General features: G+C 40.3%; 2 protein-coding genes across 2 annotated transcripts; both read right to left on the bottom strand.

The window, feature by feature from the left end:
* Window positions 1–630: 630 nt before the first annotated feature.
* Window positions 631–10507, bottom strand: hsp90aa1.2 (heat shock protein 90, alpha (cytosolic), class A member 1, tandem duplicate 2). Its single transcript, XM_033991001.2, has 11 exons — window positions 10303–10507; window positions 7457–7612; window positions 6834–7200; window positions 6471–6604; window positions 5479–5790; window positions 4929–5094; window positions 4134–4324; window positions 3419–3566; window positions 2485–2753; window positions 1699–2032; window positions 631–1024 (listed from the first exon to the last, which is right to left on the bottom strand). The coding sequence occupies exons 2-11, from the start codon at window positions 7610–7612 to the stop codon at window positions 915–917; spliced, it is 2187 nt and encodes a 728-aa protein (XP_033846892.1). The 5' UTR covers window positions 10303–10507; the 3' UTR covers window positions 631–914.
* A 229-nt stretch (window positions 10508–10736) lies between these two features.
* On the bottom strand, window positions 10737–21770 carry hsp90aa1.1 (heat shock protein 90, alpha (cytosolic), class A member 1, tandem duplicate 1). Its single transcript, XM_033991002.2, has 11 exons — window positions 21627–21770; window positions 19029–19178; window positions 18278–18644; window positions 17092–17225; window positions 16687–16989; window positions 15623–15788; window positions 14686–14876; window positions 14263–14410; window positions 13520–13788; window positions 13102–13435; window positions 10737–11101 (listed from the first exon to the last, which is right to left on the bottom strand). The coding sequence occupies exons 2-11, from the start codon at window positions 19176–19178 to the stop codon at window positions 10992–10994; spliced, it is 2172 nt and encodes a 723-aa protein (XP_033846893.1). The 5' UTR covers window positions 21627–21770; the 3' UTR covers window positions 10737–10991.
* Window positions 21771–23070: the final 1300 nt, after the last annotated feature.

The following is a 23070-nucleotide window of genomic DNA, read 5'->3' as shown; positions in this document are numbered from 1 at the left end:
TTTCAAATATTTTCTCATAAATCCGTCTTTTCTGTGACAGGCTGTGATTCACTTTGACGTGTTTGTGTAACTTTAATGATCCTAAAGTATTTGGAGCTTTTGGCGACGCTTTTCTGTGTTTGTGAAGAGTTTGACGAGTCCCAGAGGAAAAAAAACAAAACAAAACTATTTGCCTTTAACTGCAGCTTGTGTTTTTGAATCAGGGCACGATCGGAAATGTTGAAATAAAAACAGTTCTATTGTTTTTGGCAGAATAAATGTGGGATCGGTGTTTCTCAAACTGAGGTTCAGGGGCCTCGTTTATGAACATTTCCACACTATTGTTTTATATTTTAGTAGAATTTAAATACTGGGTTTAATGTTTTTGGTTTAATCTTGAAGTGCAGGTTGAGTTTTGGTTGTTAAAATAAATAAAATGCTTTTCTCTAGTTTCACTTTCCCCAATAAAGATTAAAACCGGCCCTGACCAAGTCTAAAGTGGAGATCAAGAGTAAAAAGAAAACCAGATACTAATCGATAAACTAGTATTGAAACTAGATACTCGTTTGAGCAGGTATCGATTCTTTTACCTCCTTCCTCTTTCTGTCTCTCCTCCTTCTTCCTTTGTTTTATAAAAATCAGAGTTGAAGTACAGATTGCGTTAGACTTTATTTTGCCTTTGAACATTACTTTTCTCTTATTTACATTTTGAACAGAACAATGAGAACGTCAATAAATATAAAAAACAAACTTATACAAAAGTGACAAAACAAAGTTTGGAACGTGAACTGAACAGATTTGATTTGAAGGAAAAAATACTTTAAACGTTAAAACTGGGAACATTTCTGGCTCATTTACAACATGGAACAACATTGTACAAAGAACTACAGCCGCACTGGATCTGTACAGGGTTTTGTTTTTTGTACAGTTTTTATTTAGTCGACTTCCTCCATCCGTGAAGCGTCATCGTCGCCCTCTAGTGGCGGCATGTCCTCCGTGGGCGCCGGTGTGACGTCATCAGCGGACAAGTCGTCTTCGTCGATACCTGCGCAGAATAATGAAGAGTTTAAATAAGACAAGAAACTGGATGATGTCGGCTCAAAACATCTCGTAAATTACACTTTTATCTTTACAAAGCTGCTCTGGTGTAAAACGTCTGGATCAGTTTTATCTTTCACTATTTGTGTTTAAAGGAAATAAACGCCAAAGTATCAACATCAGGACAGAAAAAGTGTTCGCTGTCCCCCATTTTAAACATCTGTGCTAGTGTTTGTTTTAAGTGGGTGAACAGGCAGAGAGTACGTTTTTTAAAAGGTAAGACTAAGGACGAGTCGCTAAAAAACAAACGGCAAAGAGACTTTTGGCCGTTTTGTGTCACAAAAATGGAACACACTCTAAAAACAAACAAAACTGAAGACTTTAGTTAATAATGTGGTAATGGACATTTATACAAACGCCTGCTCCTGTTTAAATGGATTTGTTTTCTAGTTTGGTTTTCTGATTGTACTATATTTTAAACAAGTGTGTTCTACTCACTTTCATATTCAAGCCATAGATTCTAAAGCTTAAATATGAATCATGTGCTCCTCATTAAGTGATTCTGTTGAGCCAATCGTCCGTCTCGTTTTCAGACGAGGGCGGAGACACTTTGACTATGTGAGACCATCATAATCTTCAATGTTTGGTGTTAATACAGGAGATTTTTCTAAAGCCTCGTACCCAGTCCGAGTTTGATCATCCTGTAGATGCGGTTCGAGTGCGTCTGAGGGTCGTCCAGCGTGAACCCGGAGGACAGGAGCGCCGTCTCAAACAGCAGAATGACCAGGTCCTTCACAGATTTGTCGTTCTTATCGGCCTCGGCCTTTTGCCTGAGCGTGCCCATGATGGGGTGGTCTGGATTGATCTCTAGGTGCTTCTTCGCTGCCATGTATCCCATGGTGGAGTTGTCCCTCAGAGCCTGGGCCTTCATGATTCGCTCCATGTTGGCCGTCCAGCCGTAGGTGCTGGTGACGATGCAGCAGGGAGACGACACCAGGCGGTTTGAAACTGTGACCTGAGGAAACAGGACGACACTTTAGTCTCAACGACTGACACTGTACAAGGAGGAAGTAGTAAGTACAGCCAAAGTAAATATTTAGGTATCTGTACTTTACTCAGGTACATTTTACAGTGGATACTTTGTACTTTTACTTAAGTACATTTGAGAGCAGCATCTGTACTTTTTACTTTTCAGTCTTGCTCAAAAATGTAGTGAAGTAGAAAGTACTGACTGACTAATGCTCTACCAGCTGAGCCACTGTCTCTACTTTTAGAAGACGTAATAGCAGTAGTGAAATATTAGCAGTACCAGGGGAGTCTACAGGGGGCGACAGAGGGTCTGTTTTCACATTCACTTACATTAGAGGGGCCCATGTGCCGTTTCTGTTGACATGTCTGTAGTTCTAGTGGTAGTCGTGTAACAGGTGTAGTAGTAATAGTACTGTTCTACTTTTATCAAACACTCACCTTCTCCACCTTCTTCTCCAGAATGTCCTTCATGATTTTGCAGAGGTTTTCAAACTGCGTCTTCTTCTCCTCCATTTTCTTCTTCTCGTCGTCGTCCTCGGGCAGCTCCAGTCCCTCTTTGGTCACAGACACCAGAGTTTTTCCATCAAACTCCTTCAGCTGCTGGACACAGTACTCATCGATGGGCTCGATCATGTAGATGACCTCCAGACCGGCTTTACGGAGACGCTCCACAAACGCAGAGTTAGCCACCTGGTCTTTGGTCTCACCTGAAGAGCAAGAACGTGATAGAAGTTTAACATATTGGACAAGAACATGAGGAGCCTCCACCATAAAGAGCCGCCTGCAGAATCCAACTCAAGACTCAATATTCCAGGGTCTAATCCAGGCATGACCAAAGTGCGGCCCGGGGGCCAAATGCGGCCCTCAAGCTTCTACGTGAATTGGCCCATATTACCTTAAACAGAACTTTTTACTGTATATATCTGAAACTCAAATATTTAATGCATCCCTTTGAGGATTTAAGCATGAATAAAGCTCTAGTGGTTCAGTTTAACTTGTAGTAAACACAGATTTGAAGTATTCACTGTGTTGGTGACCCATCTATGTCCCTCGATCGGCCTCAGCTTTGTCTGTGTTTTTATACGTGACCCTTAATGAGAAAAGTTTGGACACTCCTGGTCTAATCCTAATTTTGATCGTGTGCACGTGTGACCCCGCCCATAGTCAAGTCCAGATTCAGAAGGACATTACAAGGAGTTTTTTAATATAATATTTGGTCCAGGTTTAGGTCTAACGTAGCTCTAGTTTGGTTCTACTCTGGCTCTGGTTTAGTCCTGGTCTGATCCATGTTTAGTTTTAGTCTCAAGTCTCTCATATTTGTTGTGGTAATTGTTGATTATATTTGACAGTTTGTGGCGTGAAGGCGTCGTACCGGTGATGTAGTAGATGTGTTTCTGGTTCTCCTTCATGCGTGTGACGTAGTCTTTGAGGGACACCATCTCGTCTCCAGAGGCTGAGGTGTAGTAACGCAGCAGCTCCGACAGCTTCTTCCTGTTCTGTGAGTCCTCGTGGATCCCGAGCTACGAACCAAACACAAAAACATTATAATCACTCACACTAATGGAGAGGCAAGCCTGCGCAGTCAGACTTTTGTCCAAGATGTTACGCAGTGTGGCTTTAAATTAGATTGTCTTAGATTATCAGTCCATCTGTCTCTGTCTGGGGATTACACTACTACACTCTGTAATCCTTGGATTATATTACTTCATTAGGCTGTTCACACCTGGACTCGTTTGATCACAGTCCTCATGTAGACCTGGTTTAGTCCTGGTCATAATGTGTGTGCAAACTGAACTATTATTATGTGCTCCCCATTAAACGCGTGACCTTTGACCTGGCGTTTTTCGGACTTTAGAATGTGATGATGGAGGCGAGACACAGTTTTCCCGATCGATCACACTGTGAATTCACCTTTTGGATGTTTAATGGTAAAGTCCAAATGTTGAACCTGATCATTTCTTTCAGTGACTCGACCCAAAAACTCACAAATCTGCATTTTAATATTCATTTTCTCTGCGTCCGTCTGTTAAATCTGACCGTCCAATAGAACATGGTGGTGTCATCTGAACCTCAGTCATGTTCTTCACCTTGATGTTTTTGGAGAACTGCTCGTAGTATTTCTTGTAGTTCTCCTTATCCTCCGACAGCTCGGTGAACAGCTCCAGACACTTCTTCACCAGGTTTTTGCGGATCACCTTCAGGATTTTGCTCTGTTGAAGCATTTCTCTGGAGATGTTCAGGGGCAGATCCTCAGAGTCCACCACGCCCTTAATGAAGTCTGGAACAACAGGAAGACAACGTTTAATTATGACGTTTTTATGATTTTAGCTTCGTCTGTATGAGGCGGAAACATGGGCCCATCTACACGACCAGGAAAAAGTCTGGACACACTCTCTCGTTCAACGTTTACCACTTTTTACATTTTATAAACACAGAAGACGTCAAACATGTGGAGTAAGAAATATGGAAATGTAAAGAAAAAGTGAACGAGTGGATTTAAATATAAAAAAAACAACCCAAACACATTCAGTAGACTTAAAGTTTTGTCTTTGTCTAAAGTGTGATGGATGTAAATATATTTAAAGTTAATTCTACAGGTGTGTGTCTTGTGTTTAAAGGTGCACTATGGAATTTTTCTGGCAAAGGGTCTGTCTGCCATCTGCTTGTTTCCATGGAGATGTTTTTCATCTTTAGCTGTGCCTGGATTGTTCCACAGCATGACATTTAACAGGGATACGCCAAGTCGGGGTAGCTAAATGAAACCTAGATCAGTTTAATGCCATACTGTGGGATATTACAGGCCAGTCAATAACACCATGGAGACTAGCAGGCAGGAAAGGTTCCACATTGCTGCTTTAAACCCTTCGTGTGTCTGTACTCACTGAGGTATTCTGGGATGAGCTCCTCGCAGTTGTCCATGATGAAGACTCTGCGCACGTACAGTTTGATGTTGTTTTTCTTCTTCTTGTTTTCGAAAAGGTCGAACGGAGCGCGGCGAGGGACGAACAGCAGAGCGCGGAACTCCAGCTGACCCTCCACCGAGAAGTGCTGAGGACAGAAGAAGAAAAAAGGGTCAGAGTGAACGAGGCCTGTGAAACAAAATGGCACCAGTCTGATACGATCTGGGTTTACAAACATAAACATGTGACAGTCTGATATTAAATGGGGTTTGAATAGGAGGTAACCCGTGGATTTCTTGTATTATTTAGATTTTTGTTTGTTCCCTTCATCTTAATAGCCAGTTTAGATTATCACACTTATTGAACGAGAACTTCTGGGTGCGTTACTTTCCCTCACCTTGACAGTCACATTATCCGTCTTTAAATCATCTGACTGCAAGATCTGTCTATTTGTGTGTGTTAATTTTCCTCATCTTGACAGTCAGTTTATCCATGTACCCATCGTTCTCCTGGGTGTGTTAGTTCTCCTCACCTTGACAGCCAGGTGGTCCTCCCAGTCGTTGGTGAGGCTCTTGTAGAACTCTCCGTACTCTTCGTTGGTGATGTCGTCAGGGTTACGGGTCCACAGAGGTTTGGTTTTGTTCAGCTCTTCCTGGTCGATGTACTTTTCCTTCACCTTCTTTTTCTTCTTCTTGTCGGATTTGTCGTGGTCGTGCTCGTCGTCCGAGCCCACGTCCTCGATCTCGGGTTTGTCTTCCTCCTTCTCCTCTTCATCTTTCTCTTTCTCCTTCTCCTCCTCCTCAGCCTCGTCATCACTCACTTCCTTGTCTCGCTCCTTCTCCACCTGTAATAACAAAATAAAAACAGATATTCAAAGTGTCCAAGACGCAGCGGAGGAACAAAGTACAGATACCTCTAATGTATATTTAACTACATTTTGTTACTTTAGTACAATTGAGAGCACTATCTGTACTTTTTACTCCACTACACTTTTGAACAAGACTGAAAAGCAAAAGTATTTTTAATATTACTGCTGAAAAGGCTGAGGATTTAATATACAAATTAAAAAAAACAGATAGAAACAATAAAAATGATCCAATTCGGTTGTTTCTGTTGAACAAAATCCAGCTCAAATCTTTATCAAAATCACCACATTTGAAGCTTTATAAGAATCAAAATCTGTGGGAAACACTTTTACTTTTTAGTGTTTAAGTGCATTTTTAACAAGTACTTTAACATTTTACTCGAGTAGAATTTTACATGTGATACTGTTACTTTTACTTGAGTATTTTTGCTCCAGTAGCTGTACTTTTACTTAATTGTCAGACCTCAAGTTCAAGTCAAACATTGATTTTATGGGACACTAACTGTAAAGTCATTTTATTCTTAATGACATGAACACTGGATGTAACGGCCGAGTTGCCACAGCCAATCAGGACTCGGCGCTAGTGCAGCATCTTCAGTTTTCTCTTGTTCCCTGTGACCCCTGTGACCCCGAGCTCTGATGAACCGTGTGACACTTACAAAGAGCGTGATGGGGTATCCGATGAACTGTGAGTGCTTCTTGACGATCTCTTTGATTCTCCTCTCCTCCAGATATTCAGTCTGATCTTCTTTAAGATGGAGGACGACCTTGGTGCCTCGTCCCATTGGTTCAGCTAAAAACAAAAACATTTAACATTTCTAATTAAAGTTGCCATTAGTTACCAAATTCTATCTTTGAATATTTGGCTTCATAACAGCAGCTTTCCAAGCTATGTTTAAGATATTTGTACTTTTATTTATGTAACATTATGTAAACAAAAGTCCCATATTGTGCATTATTAATTTGGACTTAATGCCATTTTGTGTAATTTAGGACATTAAAAAAAATTATAATTTTCTTACATATGTCGTTCTTGACGGTGAAGGATCCTCCAGCAGACGACTCCCACGCGTACTGTTCGTCATCGTTGTGTTTTGTTACAACGGTGACCTTCTCCGCCACCAGGTAGGCGGAGTAGAAGCCCACGCCAAACTGTCCGATCATGGAGATGTCGGCCCCGGCCTGCAGCGCCTCCATGAACGCCTTGGTGCCCGACTTGGCGATGGTGCCCAGGTTGTTGATGAGGTCGGCCTTGGTCATCCCGATGCCCGTGTCTCGGAGCGTGAGGGTGCGTTCCTCTTTGTTGGGAATGATTTCGATTTTCAGGTCTTTGCCGCTGTCGAGTTTGGAGGGCTCTGTGAGACTTTCATAGCGGATTTTGTCCAGAGCCTGTGGATTTGAAACAGGACGTCAAGACTAATCAAATATGGTTTTCCTCAGATTTTTGTCGTTTTATTAGGGACACACTGATACTGATATAAAATTAGCTGGATCAGATATCAGTTCATTGGTTGCTATGATACTCTCGCTCGGATTTCTAAATATGGGACATGGCTCTAATTTCGTAGATTCTTCTCGCTGCAGCCCTAAAGTGAACGTTTTTGAATTCAGTGACATTTGTAAATGACTCAAACGTGGGTCTTACGTCAGAGGAGTTGGAGATGAGCTCTCGGAGGAAGATCTCTTTGTTGGAGTAAAATGTGTTGATGATGAGGGACATGAGCTGAGCGATCTCAGCCTGGAACGCAAAGGTCTCGGTCTCAGGCTCCTCCTCCATCGGCTGGTCACGCGCCTCAGGCATCTGCAACGAACGCACACGTGAACATAAAGACACAAACAGAAACAATGACCAAACGCTGAAGGTTCAAACAGAGGAGACAAATGTATAGATGTTCTGTTTGTGTAAAATAATTATCGAGTCTCATTTGTCATCTTAATAATAATGTAATACTAACTGAAGACGGGCCGATATTTGGCCTTATTAACTTATGGGGCATCGGCTTTAAATCTCCAGCACAGGACGATATTTTGTTCTGTTCGATTTGCTGCCTCAAGAGTAAACACAACCTTCATTTCAGCACTTTAATGTGAAGATGTCACTGCACAAAACGTGACTACGCCGCTCTTAAAAGGTTTGTGGTTTAAAAAAAAAAAAAAAAAAAAAGTCTGTGGGTGAGATTATGATAAATTTAAATTGTTTAAGTTGTTGAAAAAGTACAAATCTATATCGGCCATGAAAGCACTCGCATCAGTCCATCTCTAATACTAATATAACAGTGAATAAAAGATTCTTAGGGTGTTTGTGTTTCATTGTCAGACGGGGCCAGAGCTGCTCTTCCTGAGTCAATCTGTTATTCTTAATGAAATAAACCAAAATGTAACTTTATAATATTAAAAATAAACATGTTGCTGCTCCAACTCTGAATGACACAGGCTCAGTTGGGATAATTTTCTATAAACTGGTCACTTCTAATTGTGACGTGAGGTTTGTTAAATTACTTTAGCAGCTGTATTAGATAAATGTGGCAGGGCATCAGGGCATTCTGCTGTAAACTGTTACATCTGTGTAGTTTAGTCTGGTAAACTTTCATTACTCTGTCTGTAGGAGAGACTCACATTATGAACTAATGTGTTTTTATATCATTTGTACTTTCAATCCACTGTGGAACCACTAATGTAAAAATCTTTAGAAGACTCAAAATCTGTGAGAAACTTATGAACTTTTTACCCTTCAGGTTGATTTTTTCATATGATCCTTTTACTTCTACTTGAGTACTTTTCTGCTCCAGTATCTGTACTTTTACTTAACAGAATTGAGTACTTCTTCCACCACAGCATGTTCTGAATAAAACCTGGCAACCTCTGTCACTTAAACCTCTGCAAACATCTTCTGAAATCAGTTTAGTTTCTTGTATCATGAGGTAATTGTTTAAAACCAACAAGAAGCCGTGTAGTTTCAGTTTCTATTACTTTTTATGTGTTAGTTCACTAAAACTGGAAAAAAGTAAATAAACTAAGATATTAAATGTGATCTATGAAATGGCTTCTGATCATAAAATTAAACCCTAACGATTCTACTCCTTCCTGAAATCGCTTAAATCTGTTTGTGCCTTATTTAATGTCCCAAGTCCTTTTGTTTTTATAAGTAGAATGTGCTCCTTTTTTATGCCTTACAAAAGCTGTAATCCATGTATTATGTGTTTATATGTGATTACCTCTGCGGGATATTGTTAAATGTTTGATAAAATAAACAAATAAAAGAAATAAAGAAAAAAGAAGAAAATTAAACAGAAAGTAAAGAAACAAAATAAAGAATAAGAAAAGAATAAAGCAAAAGGAAAAAAAAGGAAATAAACAAAGAATAAGAAAAGAAGAAAAATAAATAAATCAAAAAAAAGAAAAAAAAAAAAAAAAGGAAAGACTTGGAATGGTTTTATAATCCAAGTCTAATGTTCACATTTTATGCCTTAGAAAAACTGTAATCTCCATATTCTTTGTTTATAAGTGATTACCTCTGCAGGATATTGTAATGAGAATGTTTAATAAAAGAAATAAACTAAAGAAATAAAGAAAAAAGAAGAAAATTAAACAGAAAGTAAAGAAACAAAATAAAGAATAAGCAAAGAAAAAAAAATAAAGCAAAAGGGAAAAAAAGGAAAGAAACAAAATAAGAAAAAGACTTGGTTGGTTTTATAATCCAAGTCTAATGTGCACATTTTATGCCTTAGAGAAGCTGTAATCCCCATATTATGTGTTTATATGTGATTCCCTCTGCAGGATATTGTAATGATAATGTTTAATAAAAGAAATAAACAAATAAAAGAAATACAGAAAAAAATAAACAAGAAAGGAAAAAAAAAAAATTAAGAAAGAAAAAAAATAAGAAAAATGAAAAATAAGAAGGAAGAAAAAGAAAAAAAATAAAAAGAAAAGAAAAAAATTAATGAAAAGAAAAAAAAAGAAAATAAATAAGCGTTTGTTTCATTTTTCTTTTTATCCCTCATTTATTTTCATCCTAAAATCACGCCGCTTTAATTCCCTCGCGCGTCCTGCAGGTTCACACAGACAAACAGCGCCCCCTGCAGGCCGCTCGGGCGCACTGCGTGTTTCTAGAAAGTACCAGTGACAGAACAGAACAGTCTGGCAGTTTCCATCTGAGTGACGAGCCCCTCCTCTGGCTCCAGGATGCTCCAGTCCCTCACAGCAGGGATTATAAACCCGTTTAACCTCCTCAAATTTACACTTTAAGACAGGAACGCGAACTATTTCATCCTTATAATGCATCAATAACGCAGTAAAGCACCGAAATCGAAACTTAAAAAGCGTATTAATAGATTACAACACACCTGCACCATTGTAAAAAGCTTTAAAACAAAACAGTAACACAGTGAACGTTTAATGACAGCTAGGAATTATGACTTAAAGCGACGAAATCAATGAACAACTCTGATTTGAAGCACTTTAATGCAAAATAACGGTTGATTTGTTTACCTTGGACGTGGTTTTAGTCGAGTATTCGCAGTGGGAATGTGGATAAAGGAGCTGTCGAGTTGGTCCTTCGCCCGTTGACGCCTCTGGTCCGCGGCTCGTGTTTGTTCAGACCGTTAAAGACTCGCTCCTCTCGCTTTTATACAGTTTGTGACGGCGCCTTCCAGAATCCTCAGCTTCCCGAACCGTCTGGAATGTTCGGCGCGTTCCAGCCCGCTGATTGGTCCGCTGGAATGTTTCGGAGCCGGTTCCAGCCCGCTGATTGGCCCGCGCCGCTGTCAGTCATTTGGATTTGTATTAGATTGCATTACAGAGGGGGCGGGACTCACGGGTCAGCGCTCCTACGGTGTTTTGAAGATTCCAGAAGGTGTTTTAAAGGAATTTGTCCATTTGAATCAATAAGTTTGGATAAAAATGACAAGTTACAGTTTTTGTTTCTCGTCATATTTTATTAAAAACATGTCTGCATATCAAAAATTGTCATCATTACAAAAAGAGACAGAAATGAGAAGTCAGACTAGACATAAATGACTTTAAATTAATCGTTCAAGTTGAATTATTGGCTTATTACTGTGCAATATTTTCTGGTTTCATTACAGTGTGTACAAATGTATTTCCTAAAACTGAAATAACTTATAAAAATAAACAAAACTTTACAGAGTGGAGTGAGAGCAGATGGTATTTGCAGTGTTTTAGTCGACTTCCTCCATCCTGGAAGTGTCGTCGTCTCCTTCCAGAGCGGGCATGTCCTCCTCGGCCGGCTGGATCAGGTCCTCCACTGGGGAGTCCTCTTCATCAATGCCTAAAAGGAACAAAGAAGAAGAAGAAGCGTTTGTGAGTGACCGGTTTAAACCAGGTATTTTAAACAAACACTTTAAAAGGACACATTTATATTCTTCTGATCTCTGTTCTAATGTTGTTTCCTCATCACAAACAGACCTGGAGTCGTGTTTTTGTGTTTCATTCGCACGTTTAACACACAAACCCTGCATATTTAGACTGAAAACACTCTGTCCCACCTTGTGATGTCATCATGTGGTGATACAGGAAGTGCTCTGCTGTGTTTTTAAACTCCACGCACCTTCATTTCTAGAATCATTTGGATCATTTCAGCTTCTGGAGTTGTCAATCTTCTACTGGACTAAAGGTAAAAGGAGCTGTTCACTTGACCACTTGATGACATCACAAGGTGGAACAGAGCATTTTGAGGTTTGGAGATGTTACAGACTAATAATAAAGTGTGACTCAAACTTGTGTGAATGAAACAAAACACAACTCCCGGTCTGTTTTTGATGAGCTAACAATGTTCCAACATGGATTAAAGCTACAAGCGTTAGTTTTGTGTGATATAGGACCTTTAAAGATGCACTGTGTAACTTTTCTGGAGAGTTTGGCCCACTACCTGCTCTTCTTCATGGACTCGCTTCCTTTTTTTTGCTCAACTACGGATGCTTTAATTGGTCAAAAATACCTTGAAAAATATGTATTCTTGATGTGAGAAGGGTACACCTCTCCACAGATCTGACTTCTAACTTGGCCTGTTTGCGTCACCTACTTTTCTCCCTGGTTGTATATAAAGCGTTGTATTTAAAGCGATGCTGTGGAACATTACAGGCAGAGCACAGATCTGACCTGTAACTTGTAGTGACATCTGTTTGCGTATGGAATAATGGAATACTGTGGAACATTCCAGACAAAGCTATAACATCTCCAAGGAGACGAGAAATGGCAAATCGCACTCCTTCCTCCAGATGTAATGATGTGATGTTGTGCGTTCAGTTCAGAGTTGGCACTTTTAGCTGTTATTATGCGAGTTTATGTTGTTAAAGCGGCTGCTCTTTGGTTATAATCCACGTTATTCATCTAAAACGACTCAATAAAAGAAAAAAAGTCAGCTGACGTCTCCGTAAACGTCATCACAACAAAGCGCCGCATGCTGTAGCGCCCCCTATGGACAGATGCACGTCACACTAGAGCAGCACGTTTTTTGACATTTGTACCAAAATGACGACGCGACGCTGCAGAATCCTATGAGTATCAACGGTTAAGAAAATAAAACTGGAGAAGGAAGAGCGGACATCACAGTGGGCGTGTCACAGTGGGCGTGTCACAGTGGGCGTGTCACAGTGGGCGTGTCACAGTGGGCGTGTCACAGTGGGCGTGTCACAGTGGGCGTGTCACAGTGGAGGTTAAATAGGGGTAGATAGACAAAATGGCGTCTTGAAAATAAGCACTTATTAAAATGACTCAAACATGAATCACTCCAAAAACAACTTCGGGTTAGAAAATGGTGAGGGAGAAACAACTATAACGTCCTTCAATTGAATAAGAAGTTTAAACAAAGCATTTAATTTATGTCCTAATGGAAGAAAAAGGGGTGGGACTTTATAAGCTCCTTTTCGAGTTTGTACAAGAGCAAATCTGTGAGATGTGCTTTGGATGTGCCTGATACATGTGCTTGAAATGAAGAAATAAATAAAAATAAACAGTTAAAAGCTCTGAAAAGTGAATTTTGCAGAATAGGTCTCATTTAATGTAACTGTTTTTATATGTGACAAGTTGTGACAAGTTGAGGTGAAAGTTTTGTTTGTCAGTTACTGTTCTGTTTGGGGAGTGACTCTGCTGAATAGAGACTGCTGTTCTTCTTGTTTTGGCGTGGGTTATGTCCTACAGTAGCCCTTGTGTTCGGAAAATAAACAACAAAAAGAACTTTGACGCGTTTCCTCACACAGAACACTACATTTCAGCCCCGTCTCCTCTTCCCTTTTCCCCTTTACATAATTAAAAAGTTCAGCTCCTTACCCAGTCCGAGTTTGATCATCCTGTAGATACGATTGGCGTGCGTCTGAGGGTCGTCCAGCGTGAACCCGGAGGACAGGAGCGCCGTCTCAAACAGCAGAATGACCAGGTCCTTCACGGCCTTATCGTTCTTATCGGCCTCCGCCTTCTCCCTCAGCGTCTCCACGATCGGGTGGTCCGGGTTGATCTCTAGATGCTTCTTCGCCGTCATGTATCCCAGCGTGGAGTTATCTCTGAGGGCCTGGGACTTCATGATTCGCTCCATGTTGGCGGTCCAGCCGTAGGTGCTGGTGACGATGCAGCAGGGAGACGACACCAGGCGGTTGGATACGGTCACCTGTCGAGGGAGAAACGTAAGAAGTTACCAAATGTCTGAAAATGTAAAGGTCCTGTATTAAACTAAATAAACTAGCCATCTTACCTTCTCGATCTTCTTGTCCAAAATGTCCTTCATGATTTTGCAGAGGTTTTCGAATTTCACTTTGAGCTCTTCCTGTTTCTTCTTCTCGTCGTCGTCCTCGGGCAGCTCCAGTCCCTCTTTGGTCACAGACACCAGAGTTTTTCCATCAAACTCCTTCAGCTGCTGGACACAGTACTCATCGATGGGCTCGATCATGTAGATGACCTCCAGACCGGCTTTACGGAGACGCTCCACAAACGCAGAGTTAGCCACCTGGTCTTTGGTCTCACCTGAAGAGCAAGAACGTGATAGAAGTTTAACATATTGGACAAGAACATGAGGAGCCTCCTCCATAAAGAGCCGCCTGCAGAATCCTACTCAATGTTTTCTAATCTAATCTACTGAGAATCATCACTTCCTGTTTGGAGCGCGGCGGCGGCTAGCAGGTTAGCTATGTCCATTTATATAAACAGTCTATGGTGGTGGTGCGTCACCTGCATAACCATGGAAATAGAAAGTTCAAATCATACTTCAGAACATCCATCTTAGAAAAAGATAAGTTTCATGCCATGTGGTGGAGCATTTTGTCCAAAGCAATACAGTTTCCATGGCGACAAGCAGGTTCCAGGCTAAAGAAACTGGTGAAATGGAGGTGAAAACGGAGGTCGATCGACAAAATAAATTGAACATAAGTGACTCAAACCTGCACGAATCACTCCAAAAAAAATTAATAAAAATGGCTTTAAATCGAAACATCTTCGTACCGGTGATGTAGTAGATGTGTTTCTGGCTGTCCTTCATACGAGACACGTAGTCTTTGAGGGACACCACCTCGTCTCCAGAGGCTGAGGTGTAGTAACGCAGCAGCTCCGACAGCTTCTTCCTGTTCTGGGAATCTTCATGGATACCGAGCTGGAATAAATAAATAGAAGTTTGGAAATTAGAACAAAGTAGAAACACAGAATCGCTTAGAGGTGGAAGATATTGAAAAAGTTGATAATATCGCAAGTGTCACGTTTTGTGCCATACTTGAACTTCAACAAAGATGTTTACAGACACAATTTAGCACATTTCTGATTAAATATTGTTTGAATACCGCTACAAAACAACCCGAGATGCTGTGTAGCTCTAAAATTTGAATATTAACAATATTAACTGGATTAATAATAAATAATAATGTTCTTTACCTTGATGTTTTTGGAGAACTGCTCGTAGAACTTCTTGTAGTTGTCTTTATCTTCTGAGATCTCTGTGAACAGCTCCAGACACTTCTTCACCAGGTTTTTGCGGATCACCTTCAGGATTTTGCTCTGTTGAAGCATTTCTCTGGAGATGTTCAGGGGCAGATCCTCAGAGTCCACCACGCCCTTAATGAAGTCTGGAACAACAGGAAGACAACGTTTAATTATGATGTTTTTAGGATTTTAGCTTCGTCTGTATGAGGCGGAAACATGGGCCCATCTACACGACCAGGAAAAAGTCTGGACGCGCTCTTTTGTACGATGTTTACTACTTTCTACACTTTATAAACACACTGAAGACGTCAAAAATATGAAGTGATATATGTGGAATATGCACTAAAGAAATCCTCAAAGTCGCCTCTCTTTGCTTTGTTGAAACTTTAATAGAGTTATTTCACTTTTTTTCTTTCCTACTTAATTCCTTCCATCTTGCTCCATATATTTGACGTCTTCTGTGTGTGTATAAAGTTGTAAAAATAAAGAAATAAAACACTAAAGAAGATGATGCGTTCAAACGGTTCACTGGTAGTGTATATCAGGATGTGTTCACACTTTTTTGTCCTAGTTTTTAGTCCAGTTTGAGTCCAAATGTAGACTTTGGTTTGGTTCTGTCGTAGTCCTGGTTTAGTCCAGATTTAGCTCAGGGTTTAGTCCAAGTTTAGTTTATTTTGAAGTTTGAATGGATCCTTAGTGAGTACACAGGTCTAGTATCTAACCGCAAAAAAGTATAGAAATTAAAACTACTTTGAATATTAATCTGGATTTGAGCAGTTTGGGCTAGTTTCGCAGTATTTAATGTACTACTACAGAGTTATTTGACGTTTTTCAGTGTGTTGTGACGTCCCCTTTGCCCCATTGTGAGTATTTCTGTGTCTGTACTCACTGAGGTATTCTGGGATGAGCTCCTCGCAGTTGTCCATGATGAAGACTCGGCGCACGTACAGTTTGATGTTGTTCCTTTTCCTCTTGTTTTCAAACAGGTCGAAAGCGGCGCGTCTGGGGGCGAAGAGCAGAGCGCGGAACTCCAGCTGACCCTCCACCGAGAAGTGCTGAAGGACGAGAGAGAAACAGCATCTTTAGGACTGACTTCAAAACACGGCTGTAAACTTAAAAATATGAAATCAAACGTACTCTTTAAACTAGACTTTTCAGATCGTTAACCGCGTTCTAGTCGTTTCTTCTGTTTGAGCCTCTGAAGTTTTATTTGGGACTGATTCATGTTTGAGTTTAATGTTTAATCCACTATTTTCAAGACGCCATTTTGTCGAACTTCCCCCGTTTAACCTTCACCTGTGACACGCCCCCTGTGAAACGCCCACACTTCCTTCTCCAGTTTTATTTTCTTAATCGTTGATACTCATAGGATTCTGCAGCGTCGCGTCGTCATTTTGGTACAAATGTATAAAAATGTGCTGCTCTAGTGTGACGTGCATCTGTCCATAGGGGGCGCTACAGCATGAGGCGCTTTAGTGTGACGGGTACTCCGGTTTCCCCCATCAACCAAAACATCAACGCCCTTCGAGACTGTTGTTGTGATTTTGGGCGTTACAAAAATAAAATGAATTTAATTGAATCTAAATTTGTTGGGTGTGTTAGTTTTCCTCACCTAGATCTAATGTTCTTGTGGGTGTGTTAGTTCCTTTCACCTTCACAGCCAGGTAATCTTGTCTATATATCTAATCACACATCTTACTGAATCCAATTTTATGGGTGTGTTACTTTCCCTCACCTTGACAGCCAGCTTATCTATCTATTCTCCTGGGTGTGTTAGTTCTCCTCATCTTGACAGCCAGGTTATGTCTCTATCTTTTGTTCTTTTGGGTGCGTTTGTTCCTCTCACCTTCACAGCCAGGCCATCTATCTATGTATCTAAGTTTGTTGGGTGTGTTACTTTTCCTCACCAAGTTATCTACCTATCGTTCTCCTGGGTGCGTTAGTTCTCCTCACCTTGACAGCCAGGTGGTCCTCCCAGTCGTTGGTGAGGCTCTTGTAGAACTCGCCGTACTCCTCGTTGGTGATGTCGTCAGGGTTACGGGTCCACAGGGGTTTGGTTTTGTTCAGCTCCTGAGCGTCGATGTACTTTTCCTTCACCTTCTTCTTGCGCTTGTTCTGTCCGTCTTTGGTGTCTTCGTCCTCGTCGGCGCCGATATCTTCGATCTTTGGTTTGTCTGCGGCGGCGGCGGCGTCTTTGTTCTCCACTTCCTCCTCTCCCTCCTCCAGATCAACCTCCTTTTCTCTAGTTTTCTCCACCTTAAAAAAAAGTTAAAGTCAGTACTCTGCTTTGCACTACTACTACTACTACTACTGCTTCTACTACTTTTACGACTACTACAAATGTGACCTTTGACTTACGTAGAGCGTGATGGGGTAACCGATGAACTGCGAGTGCTTCTTGATGACTTCCTTGATCCGTTTCTCCTCACAGTACTCAGTCTGGTCCTCCTTAAGATGGAGGACGACCTTTGTGCCTCGACCGATGGGCTCGCCTAAAAGAAGACGAGGAGATGTTTGAGTTACACTTTATTATTAGTCAAAACGCTCTGTTCCACCCTGTGATGTCATCAAGTGGTAGTTTTCAAGTGAACAGCTCCTTTTACCTTTAGTTCAGTCGAGATAAGTGACTATTCCAGAAGCTGAAATGATCCAAATGATTCTATAAATGAAGGTGTGTGGAGTTTAAAAACACAGTGGAGCACTTCCTGTATCACCACATGATGACATCACAAGGTGGAACAGAGCGTTTTCAGTTTGAGAGAAGAACTCAAGCCTAAATCTGCAGGGTTTGTTTTTGGAGTATCTGTTTATTCTTGAAGCAAAAATTAAAACAATAACATTTTTTGACCTACTTTCTTCTCTTATATTGTTAAAGTCGCACTATGTAACTTTACTCGTTCATTTGGCTTGACTTGCTTTGTCTTCATGGAGGTAATTCAGCTTAATGCCAAACTGTGGAACATTCGCAAAGCAATTCAAAGCCAGTTTCTAGTCTATTGAGTGAATTGTGTTCACCGATTGTCATTCTGATTATGATTGTAATCACCATGGCAACAAGCAGACGTCAACACACCAGAAAAGTGACATAGTGTGCCTTTATATTTAAGTACCAGTATTATGTGACTGTATTTATTTATCTATTACGTATAAGAAATAACATCTAAACTTGTCAAAGATTCATATTCTAGTCATTGCAACTCCTGTATAATTAATTATAATGTAATAATAATAATAATAATGACAATAATAATAATAATAATAATAATAATAATAATAAAAATGGTAATAATAATAATAATAAAAATGGTAATAATAATAATAATAATAATAATGGTAATAATAATAATAATAATAATAATAACGACAATAATAATAATAATAATAATAATAATAATAATAATAATAATAATACCGGTAATAATAATAATAATAATAATAATAATAATAATAATAATAATAATAATAATAATAATAGTGTAATTTTCCATTCTAATATTAGTAAACTGTAAACATTTATCTCATTTAAATATTCTTTCGTTCTTACCTGTGTCCGGCTTGACGGTGAACGACCCTCCGGCCGCAGACTCCCAGATGTACTGCTCGTCATCGTTGTGTTTTGTTACCACGGTGACCTTCTCCGCCACCAGGTAGGCGGAGTAGAAGCCCACGCCAAACTGTCCGATCATGGAGATGTCGGCCCCGGCCTGCAGCGCCTCCATGAACGCCTTGGTGCCCGACTTGGCGATGGTGCCCAGGTTGTTGATGAGGTCGGCCTTGGTCATCCCGATGCCCGTGTCCAGGATGGTCAGCGTGCGGGCGTGAAGGTCGGGGTAGACGTCGATCTTCAGGTCTTTGCACGAGTCCAGTTTGCTCGGGTCTGTTAAACTCTCGTATCTGATTTTGTCCAGAGCCTGTGGGAAAATGTTTAAGATGATTAAGGTAGAAATTTATACAAGAATACAGCTTTATTTTGAAAGTCACTTCACTATTGTGGTAAAATGTGGTAAAATGTTTGAGATATTTAAGTTAGGAATTTATACAAGAATAAAGTAACTCATTTTCTTTCAAAATAAGACTGTATTTTTGTATAAATTACTACTTAAACATCTTAAACATCTTACCATAATAGTGATAAAATGTGGTTTCCAACACTGTTTTTGATGAGCCCTTATCAGCTGTAGAGTTAAGCAGATGTTCTTTTTGTTTGTTTTTCATGTTGTTGTCGTGTTTCTTACGTCAGAGGAGTTGGAGATGTAGAGTTTGTTTGTTTTTCATGTTGTTGTTGTGTTTCTTACGTCAGAGGAGTTGGAGATGAGCTCTCGGAGGAAGATCTCTTTGTTGGAGTAAAATGTGTTGATGATGAGGGACATGAGCTGAGCGATCTCAGCCTGAAACGCAAAGGTCTCCACCTCCTCCTCCATCACACGGCCGCTGTTCTCAGGCATCTGCAGAGAGAGTACACAGGAATGAAGTACTACTACTACTAATACTACTAATACTACTACCACCTGCTGTTCTCAGGCATCTGCAGAGAGAGTACACAGGAATGAAGTACTACTACTACTGCTACGAGCTGTTCTCAAGCATCTACGGAGAATATACTGTAATAAAATACTACTACTACCACCACCCGCTGTTTTTAAGCATCTACAGAGAGTATATGTATATGTACTAGTAATGAAATACCACTACAACTAATACTGTTACTACTAGCCGCTGTTTTCTGGCATCTGCAACAAGAGAATATACCGTAATGAAATACTACTGTTAATACTATTACTACTACTATCCAGCGTTCTCAGGAACCTGTGAGAATATACAGGAATAAAATACTGCTACTACTGCTACTGCTACTACCCGCTGTTCTCAGGCATCTACGGAGAGAATATACAGGCATGAAATACTACTACTACCCACACTACTTCGAATACTATTCTTAGACACTCAGGCATCTGCAAGGAGAATACACAAGAATAAAACACTACTACTACTACCACTATTACTACAACTATGACTACTATTACTACTACTATCTGCTGTTCTCTAAAGTAATACTACCACCACTACTACTGCTACTACTACTACTGTTAATAAATACTACTGCCTTTCTACTGCTGTTACTACTACAACTTCTACAACCAATACTACAATAATACCACCTCTACTTCGACTACTACTACTACTACTACTGCAGAGACATTAGTCACAGTGTGCAGTTGGACTAAATACAAAATGAAAATCACATGTTTAAAACTGACTTAATGTTTTTTTTTAAGTATTTGTTTATGTTTGTTTTTGTGTCTTTCCCTGAACAAACCCCCTGATTAAAAACACTGATCTAATTCTAAATCTGTCCTCGTTTCCCACAGTATTTTCTCTCCTCGTGTCTTTCGAGTTCATATAAGCCTCTTTTGGTCTGAGGAGGGGGGGGGCAGCGCCAGTCTCTGCTGTCAATCAAAGCTCTGCCATTTGGCGAGTGGGCGGGGCTTAAGCATGTGCCGTTTCACACCTTCACAGCTTCACTATGAGATCACAGTTTGAATTTGGGGAAAAGGCACAACTCGTTTTACTCATTACTTCAAACATTTACAGGGTTTTTTAATATTTAAGATAGAAAATTCCATTGAAAATCCACCGGCTTCTGTCTTTTGTTGCTTCCATTTCTAAGTATTTTAGTCTAGTTTTTGAAAATACTACATTTTTATCTATGTATGAACTTTCTGCTTCTTTTTGTTGGTTCCTGGTTCATTCTGAGCGGCTGAAGCTGAAGCTGTTCTGAAAGTCACCCCTGATGCCACGTGCTCCTGTCACCTCCTCTTTCTATGAACTCACTGCTAAGACTTAAATATTTAAATTTTAAGTCAAAAGATCAGATTTAAGTTAAAATTACTGAAATTCACGATCTTAATTTTTAGTAATTTAGACAAGTTTGACTTAATTCATATTTTTGACTAGTTTCAGTGACTGTTCAGTGTTTTTTTTTACAAAAGTTAATACTCATGGTCTGTGTTTGGTGCATGTGTCCTGGTTTAGACCTGGTTTAGTTCTGATTTAATCCTGGTTCAGTTCTGGTTTAGTCCTGGTTCAGTCCTGGTTTAGTTCTGATTTAATCCTGGTTCAGTTCTGGTTTAGTTCTGGTTTAGTCCTGGTTCAGTCCAGGTTCAGTCCTGGTCTATTCCAGGTTTAGTCCAGGTTTAGTCCAGGTTTAGTCCAGGTTTAGTCCAGGTTTAGTCCAGGTTTAGTCCAGGTTTAGTCCTGGTTTAGTCCTGGTTTAGTCCTGGTTTAGTCCTGGTTTAGTCCTGGTTTAGTCCTGGTCTATTCCAGGTTTAGTCCTGGTCTATTCCAGGTTTAGTCCAGGTTTAGTCCTGGTTTAGTCCAGGTTTAGTCCTGGTTTAGTCCAGATTTAGTCCAGATTTAGTCCAGATTTAGTCCAGATTTAGTCCAGGTTTAGTCCAGGTTTTGTCCAGGTTTAGTCCAGGTTTAGTCCAGGTTTAGTCCAGGTTTTGTCCAGGTTTTGTCCAGGTTTAGTCCAGGTTTAGTCCGTGTTCAGTCCTGGTTCAGTCCTGGTTCAGTCCTGGTTCAGTCCAGGTTTAGTCCTGGTTTAGTCCAGGTTTAGTCCAGGTTTAGTCCAGGTTTAGTCCAGGTTTAGTCCAGGTTTAGTCCTGGTTTAGTCCTGGTTTAGTCCTGGTTTAGTCCAGGTTTAGTCCAGGTTCAGTCCTGGTTTAGTCCTGGTTTAGTTCCGGGTTTATTTTCAGTTTTTTACTAAACGTTTCTCAGAGTTTTTCTAGATCGTAATGAATCAAACCAACTAAAATCAAGATTCACTGATTCTGAAGTAATTACCATTTTTATCCCACAAACTCATGATATTTTAAGCTTGTATCCAGTCTTACCTTTACTGTAGTCTTCCTTGCAGTAGTAGTAGTAGTAGTAGTAGTAGTAGCAGTAGTAGTAGTAGTAGTCGCAGTAGGCCTTCTTGTAGAGCCTGCGTGCGTCTCCTGTGAGTTCTTGGGTGAGTTGAGCGCGTGTCCTGACTCTTTGCCGGCTTCTCTTAAACTCTGATCTTTTTATACTTGGGGAGACGGTTCTCGAATCCCCCCATTCAGAATCTTCTAGAACACACTCCATGTGCGTGGGGGGGGGGGTGGGTGGGCCGTGAGGTGGGGTTGGGTGTCGACGCCGTCAGGGAGGGGGTGCAGGAGTACGCCCGAGTGTGGGTGTCCTTCTAGGGTAGTGCAGATACCAGCCGCTGCCTGTCAATCACACCGGGCAGGACCGCCGCCCCCGCCCCTCCTCGTCGTCGTCACAGCTGCGCATCGACCCCCGCCGTCAGCTGCTGTACGGGGGCCCAAATGGACAAACGTGAGGCAAAGGCAAAGCGCAGAGACGTCCACATGTTTCAGGCCTGCGTGGAAAGACAATACTGCAAGTAGATTATCCTGATATTATCCTGATAATTTTCCAGCGGTTTCACACATGAGTTTAAAAGTCCTGAACATTGACGAGCAGAGGTGGAAGAAGTACTTAGTTATGTTACTTAAGTAAAAGTACAGACACCAGAGTAAGACAAAATACTCAAGTAGAAGTAAAAGTATCACATGGACGAATATACTTAAGTGAAAGTATTAAAGTACCGGTTTAAAAATGTGATTAAAGAGTAAAAACTAAAAGTATTTCTCACAGATTTTGAGTCTTTTAAATCTTCAAATGTGGTGATTTTGATAAAGATTTGAGCTGAATTTTGTTCAACAGCAACAATTGAATCGATCATTTGTTTCTGCTTTTATTTGTATATTTTTATGAACATGTTAAAAATTGAGACCTGCAGAAAAGTCTGAGGGTTTCACAATAAGAAAAAATACTTTTACTTTTTAGTCCTGTTCAAAAATGTAGCGGAGTAGAAAGTACAGATACTGCTCTTAAATGTACTCAAGTAAAAGTAAAAAGTACTACTGTAAAATGTACTTAAGTAAAGTGCAGATACATCAAATATATACTTGAGTGCAGTACTTTACGACTTTTACTTCGTTCCCTTCCACTGCTGCTGATAAAATGATGGAGGTAGAAAGTTCCATTATTTTAAACAGATTTATAATTTACATATTAGTTTTGTGCAGATTTAAACTGATTTATGGATTAAACAGGATTAAAAGTCTAGAAGCATCTCCACTCGTTTAGACTGAACTCGAGGACTCTCCCCCTCTCTCCCTCCATCTCTCCGCCCCTCTCATATCTCTCGCTCTTTATCTCTCTGCTGCCCCTCACTGTCTCTCTCTCTCTCTTTTCTTACTCTCTCTCCTTCACCTCACACTCATTTTTCCCTCTATTCTCTCGGTT

The sequence above is a fragment of the Periophthalmus magnuspinnatus genome, chromosome 24 (assembly GCF_009829125.3).
Source record: "Periophthalmus magnuspinnatus isolate fPerMag1 chromosome 24, fPerMag1.2.pri, whole genome shotgun sequence".
Classification (NCBI taxonomy): Eukaryota; Metazoa; Chordata; class Actinopteri; order Gobiiformes; family Gobiidae; genus Periophthalmus; species Periophthalmus magnuspinnatus.
This window is presented reverse-complemented; position numbering and strand designations above follow the sequence as displayed.

Bases quoted from the DNA above. Each gene is read 5' to 3' on its own strand.
- hsp90aa1.2 (XM_033991001.2), bottom strand. From the start codon at position 7,612: ATGCCTGAGGCGCGTGACCAGCCGATGGAGGAGGAGCCTGAGACCGAG. The intron at 2,754-3,418 runs GTACGACGCCTT...CTTGCTCTTCAG, and splicing joins ACACATCTACTACATCACCG to GTGAGACCAAAGACCAGGTG. The intron at 1,025-1,698 runs GTACGAGGCTTT...TATTCTGCGCAG, and splicing joins GATGATCAAACTCGGACTGG to GTATCGACGAAGACGACTTG.
- hsp90aa1.1 (XM_033991002.2), bottom strand. From the start codon at position 19,178: ATGCCTGAGAACAGCGGCCGTGTGATGGAGGAGGAGGTGGAGACCTTT. The intron at 17,226-18,277 runs GTAAGAACGAAA...GTCTTCTTTTAG, and splicing joins CACCGTCAAGCCGGACACAG to GCGAGCCCATCGGTCGAGGC. The intron at 11,102-13,101 runs GTAAGGAGCTGA...TGTTCCTTTTAG, and splicing joins GATGATCAAACTCGGACTGG to GCATTGATGAAGAGGACTCC.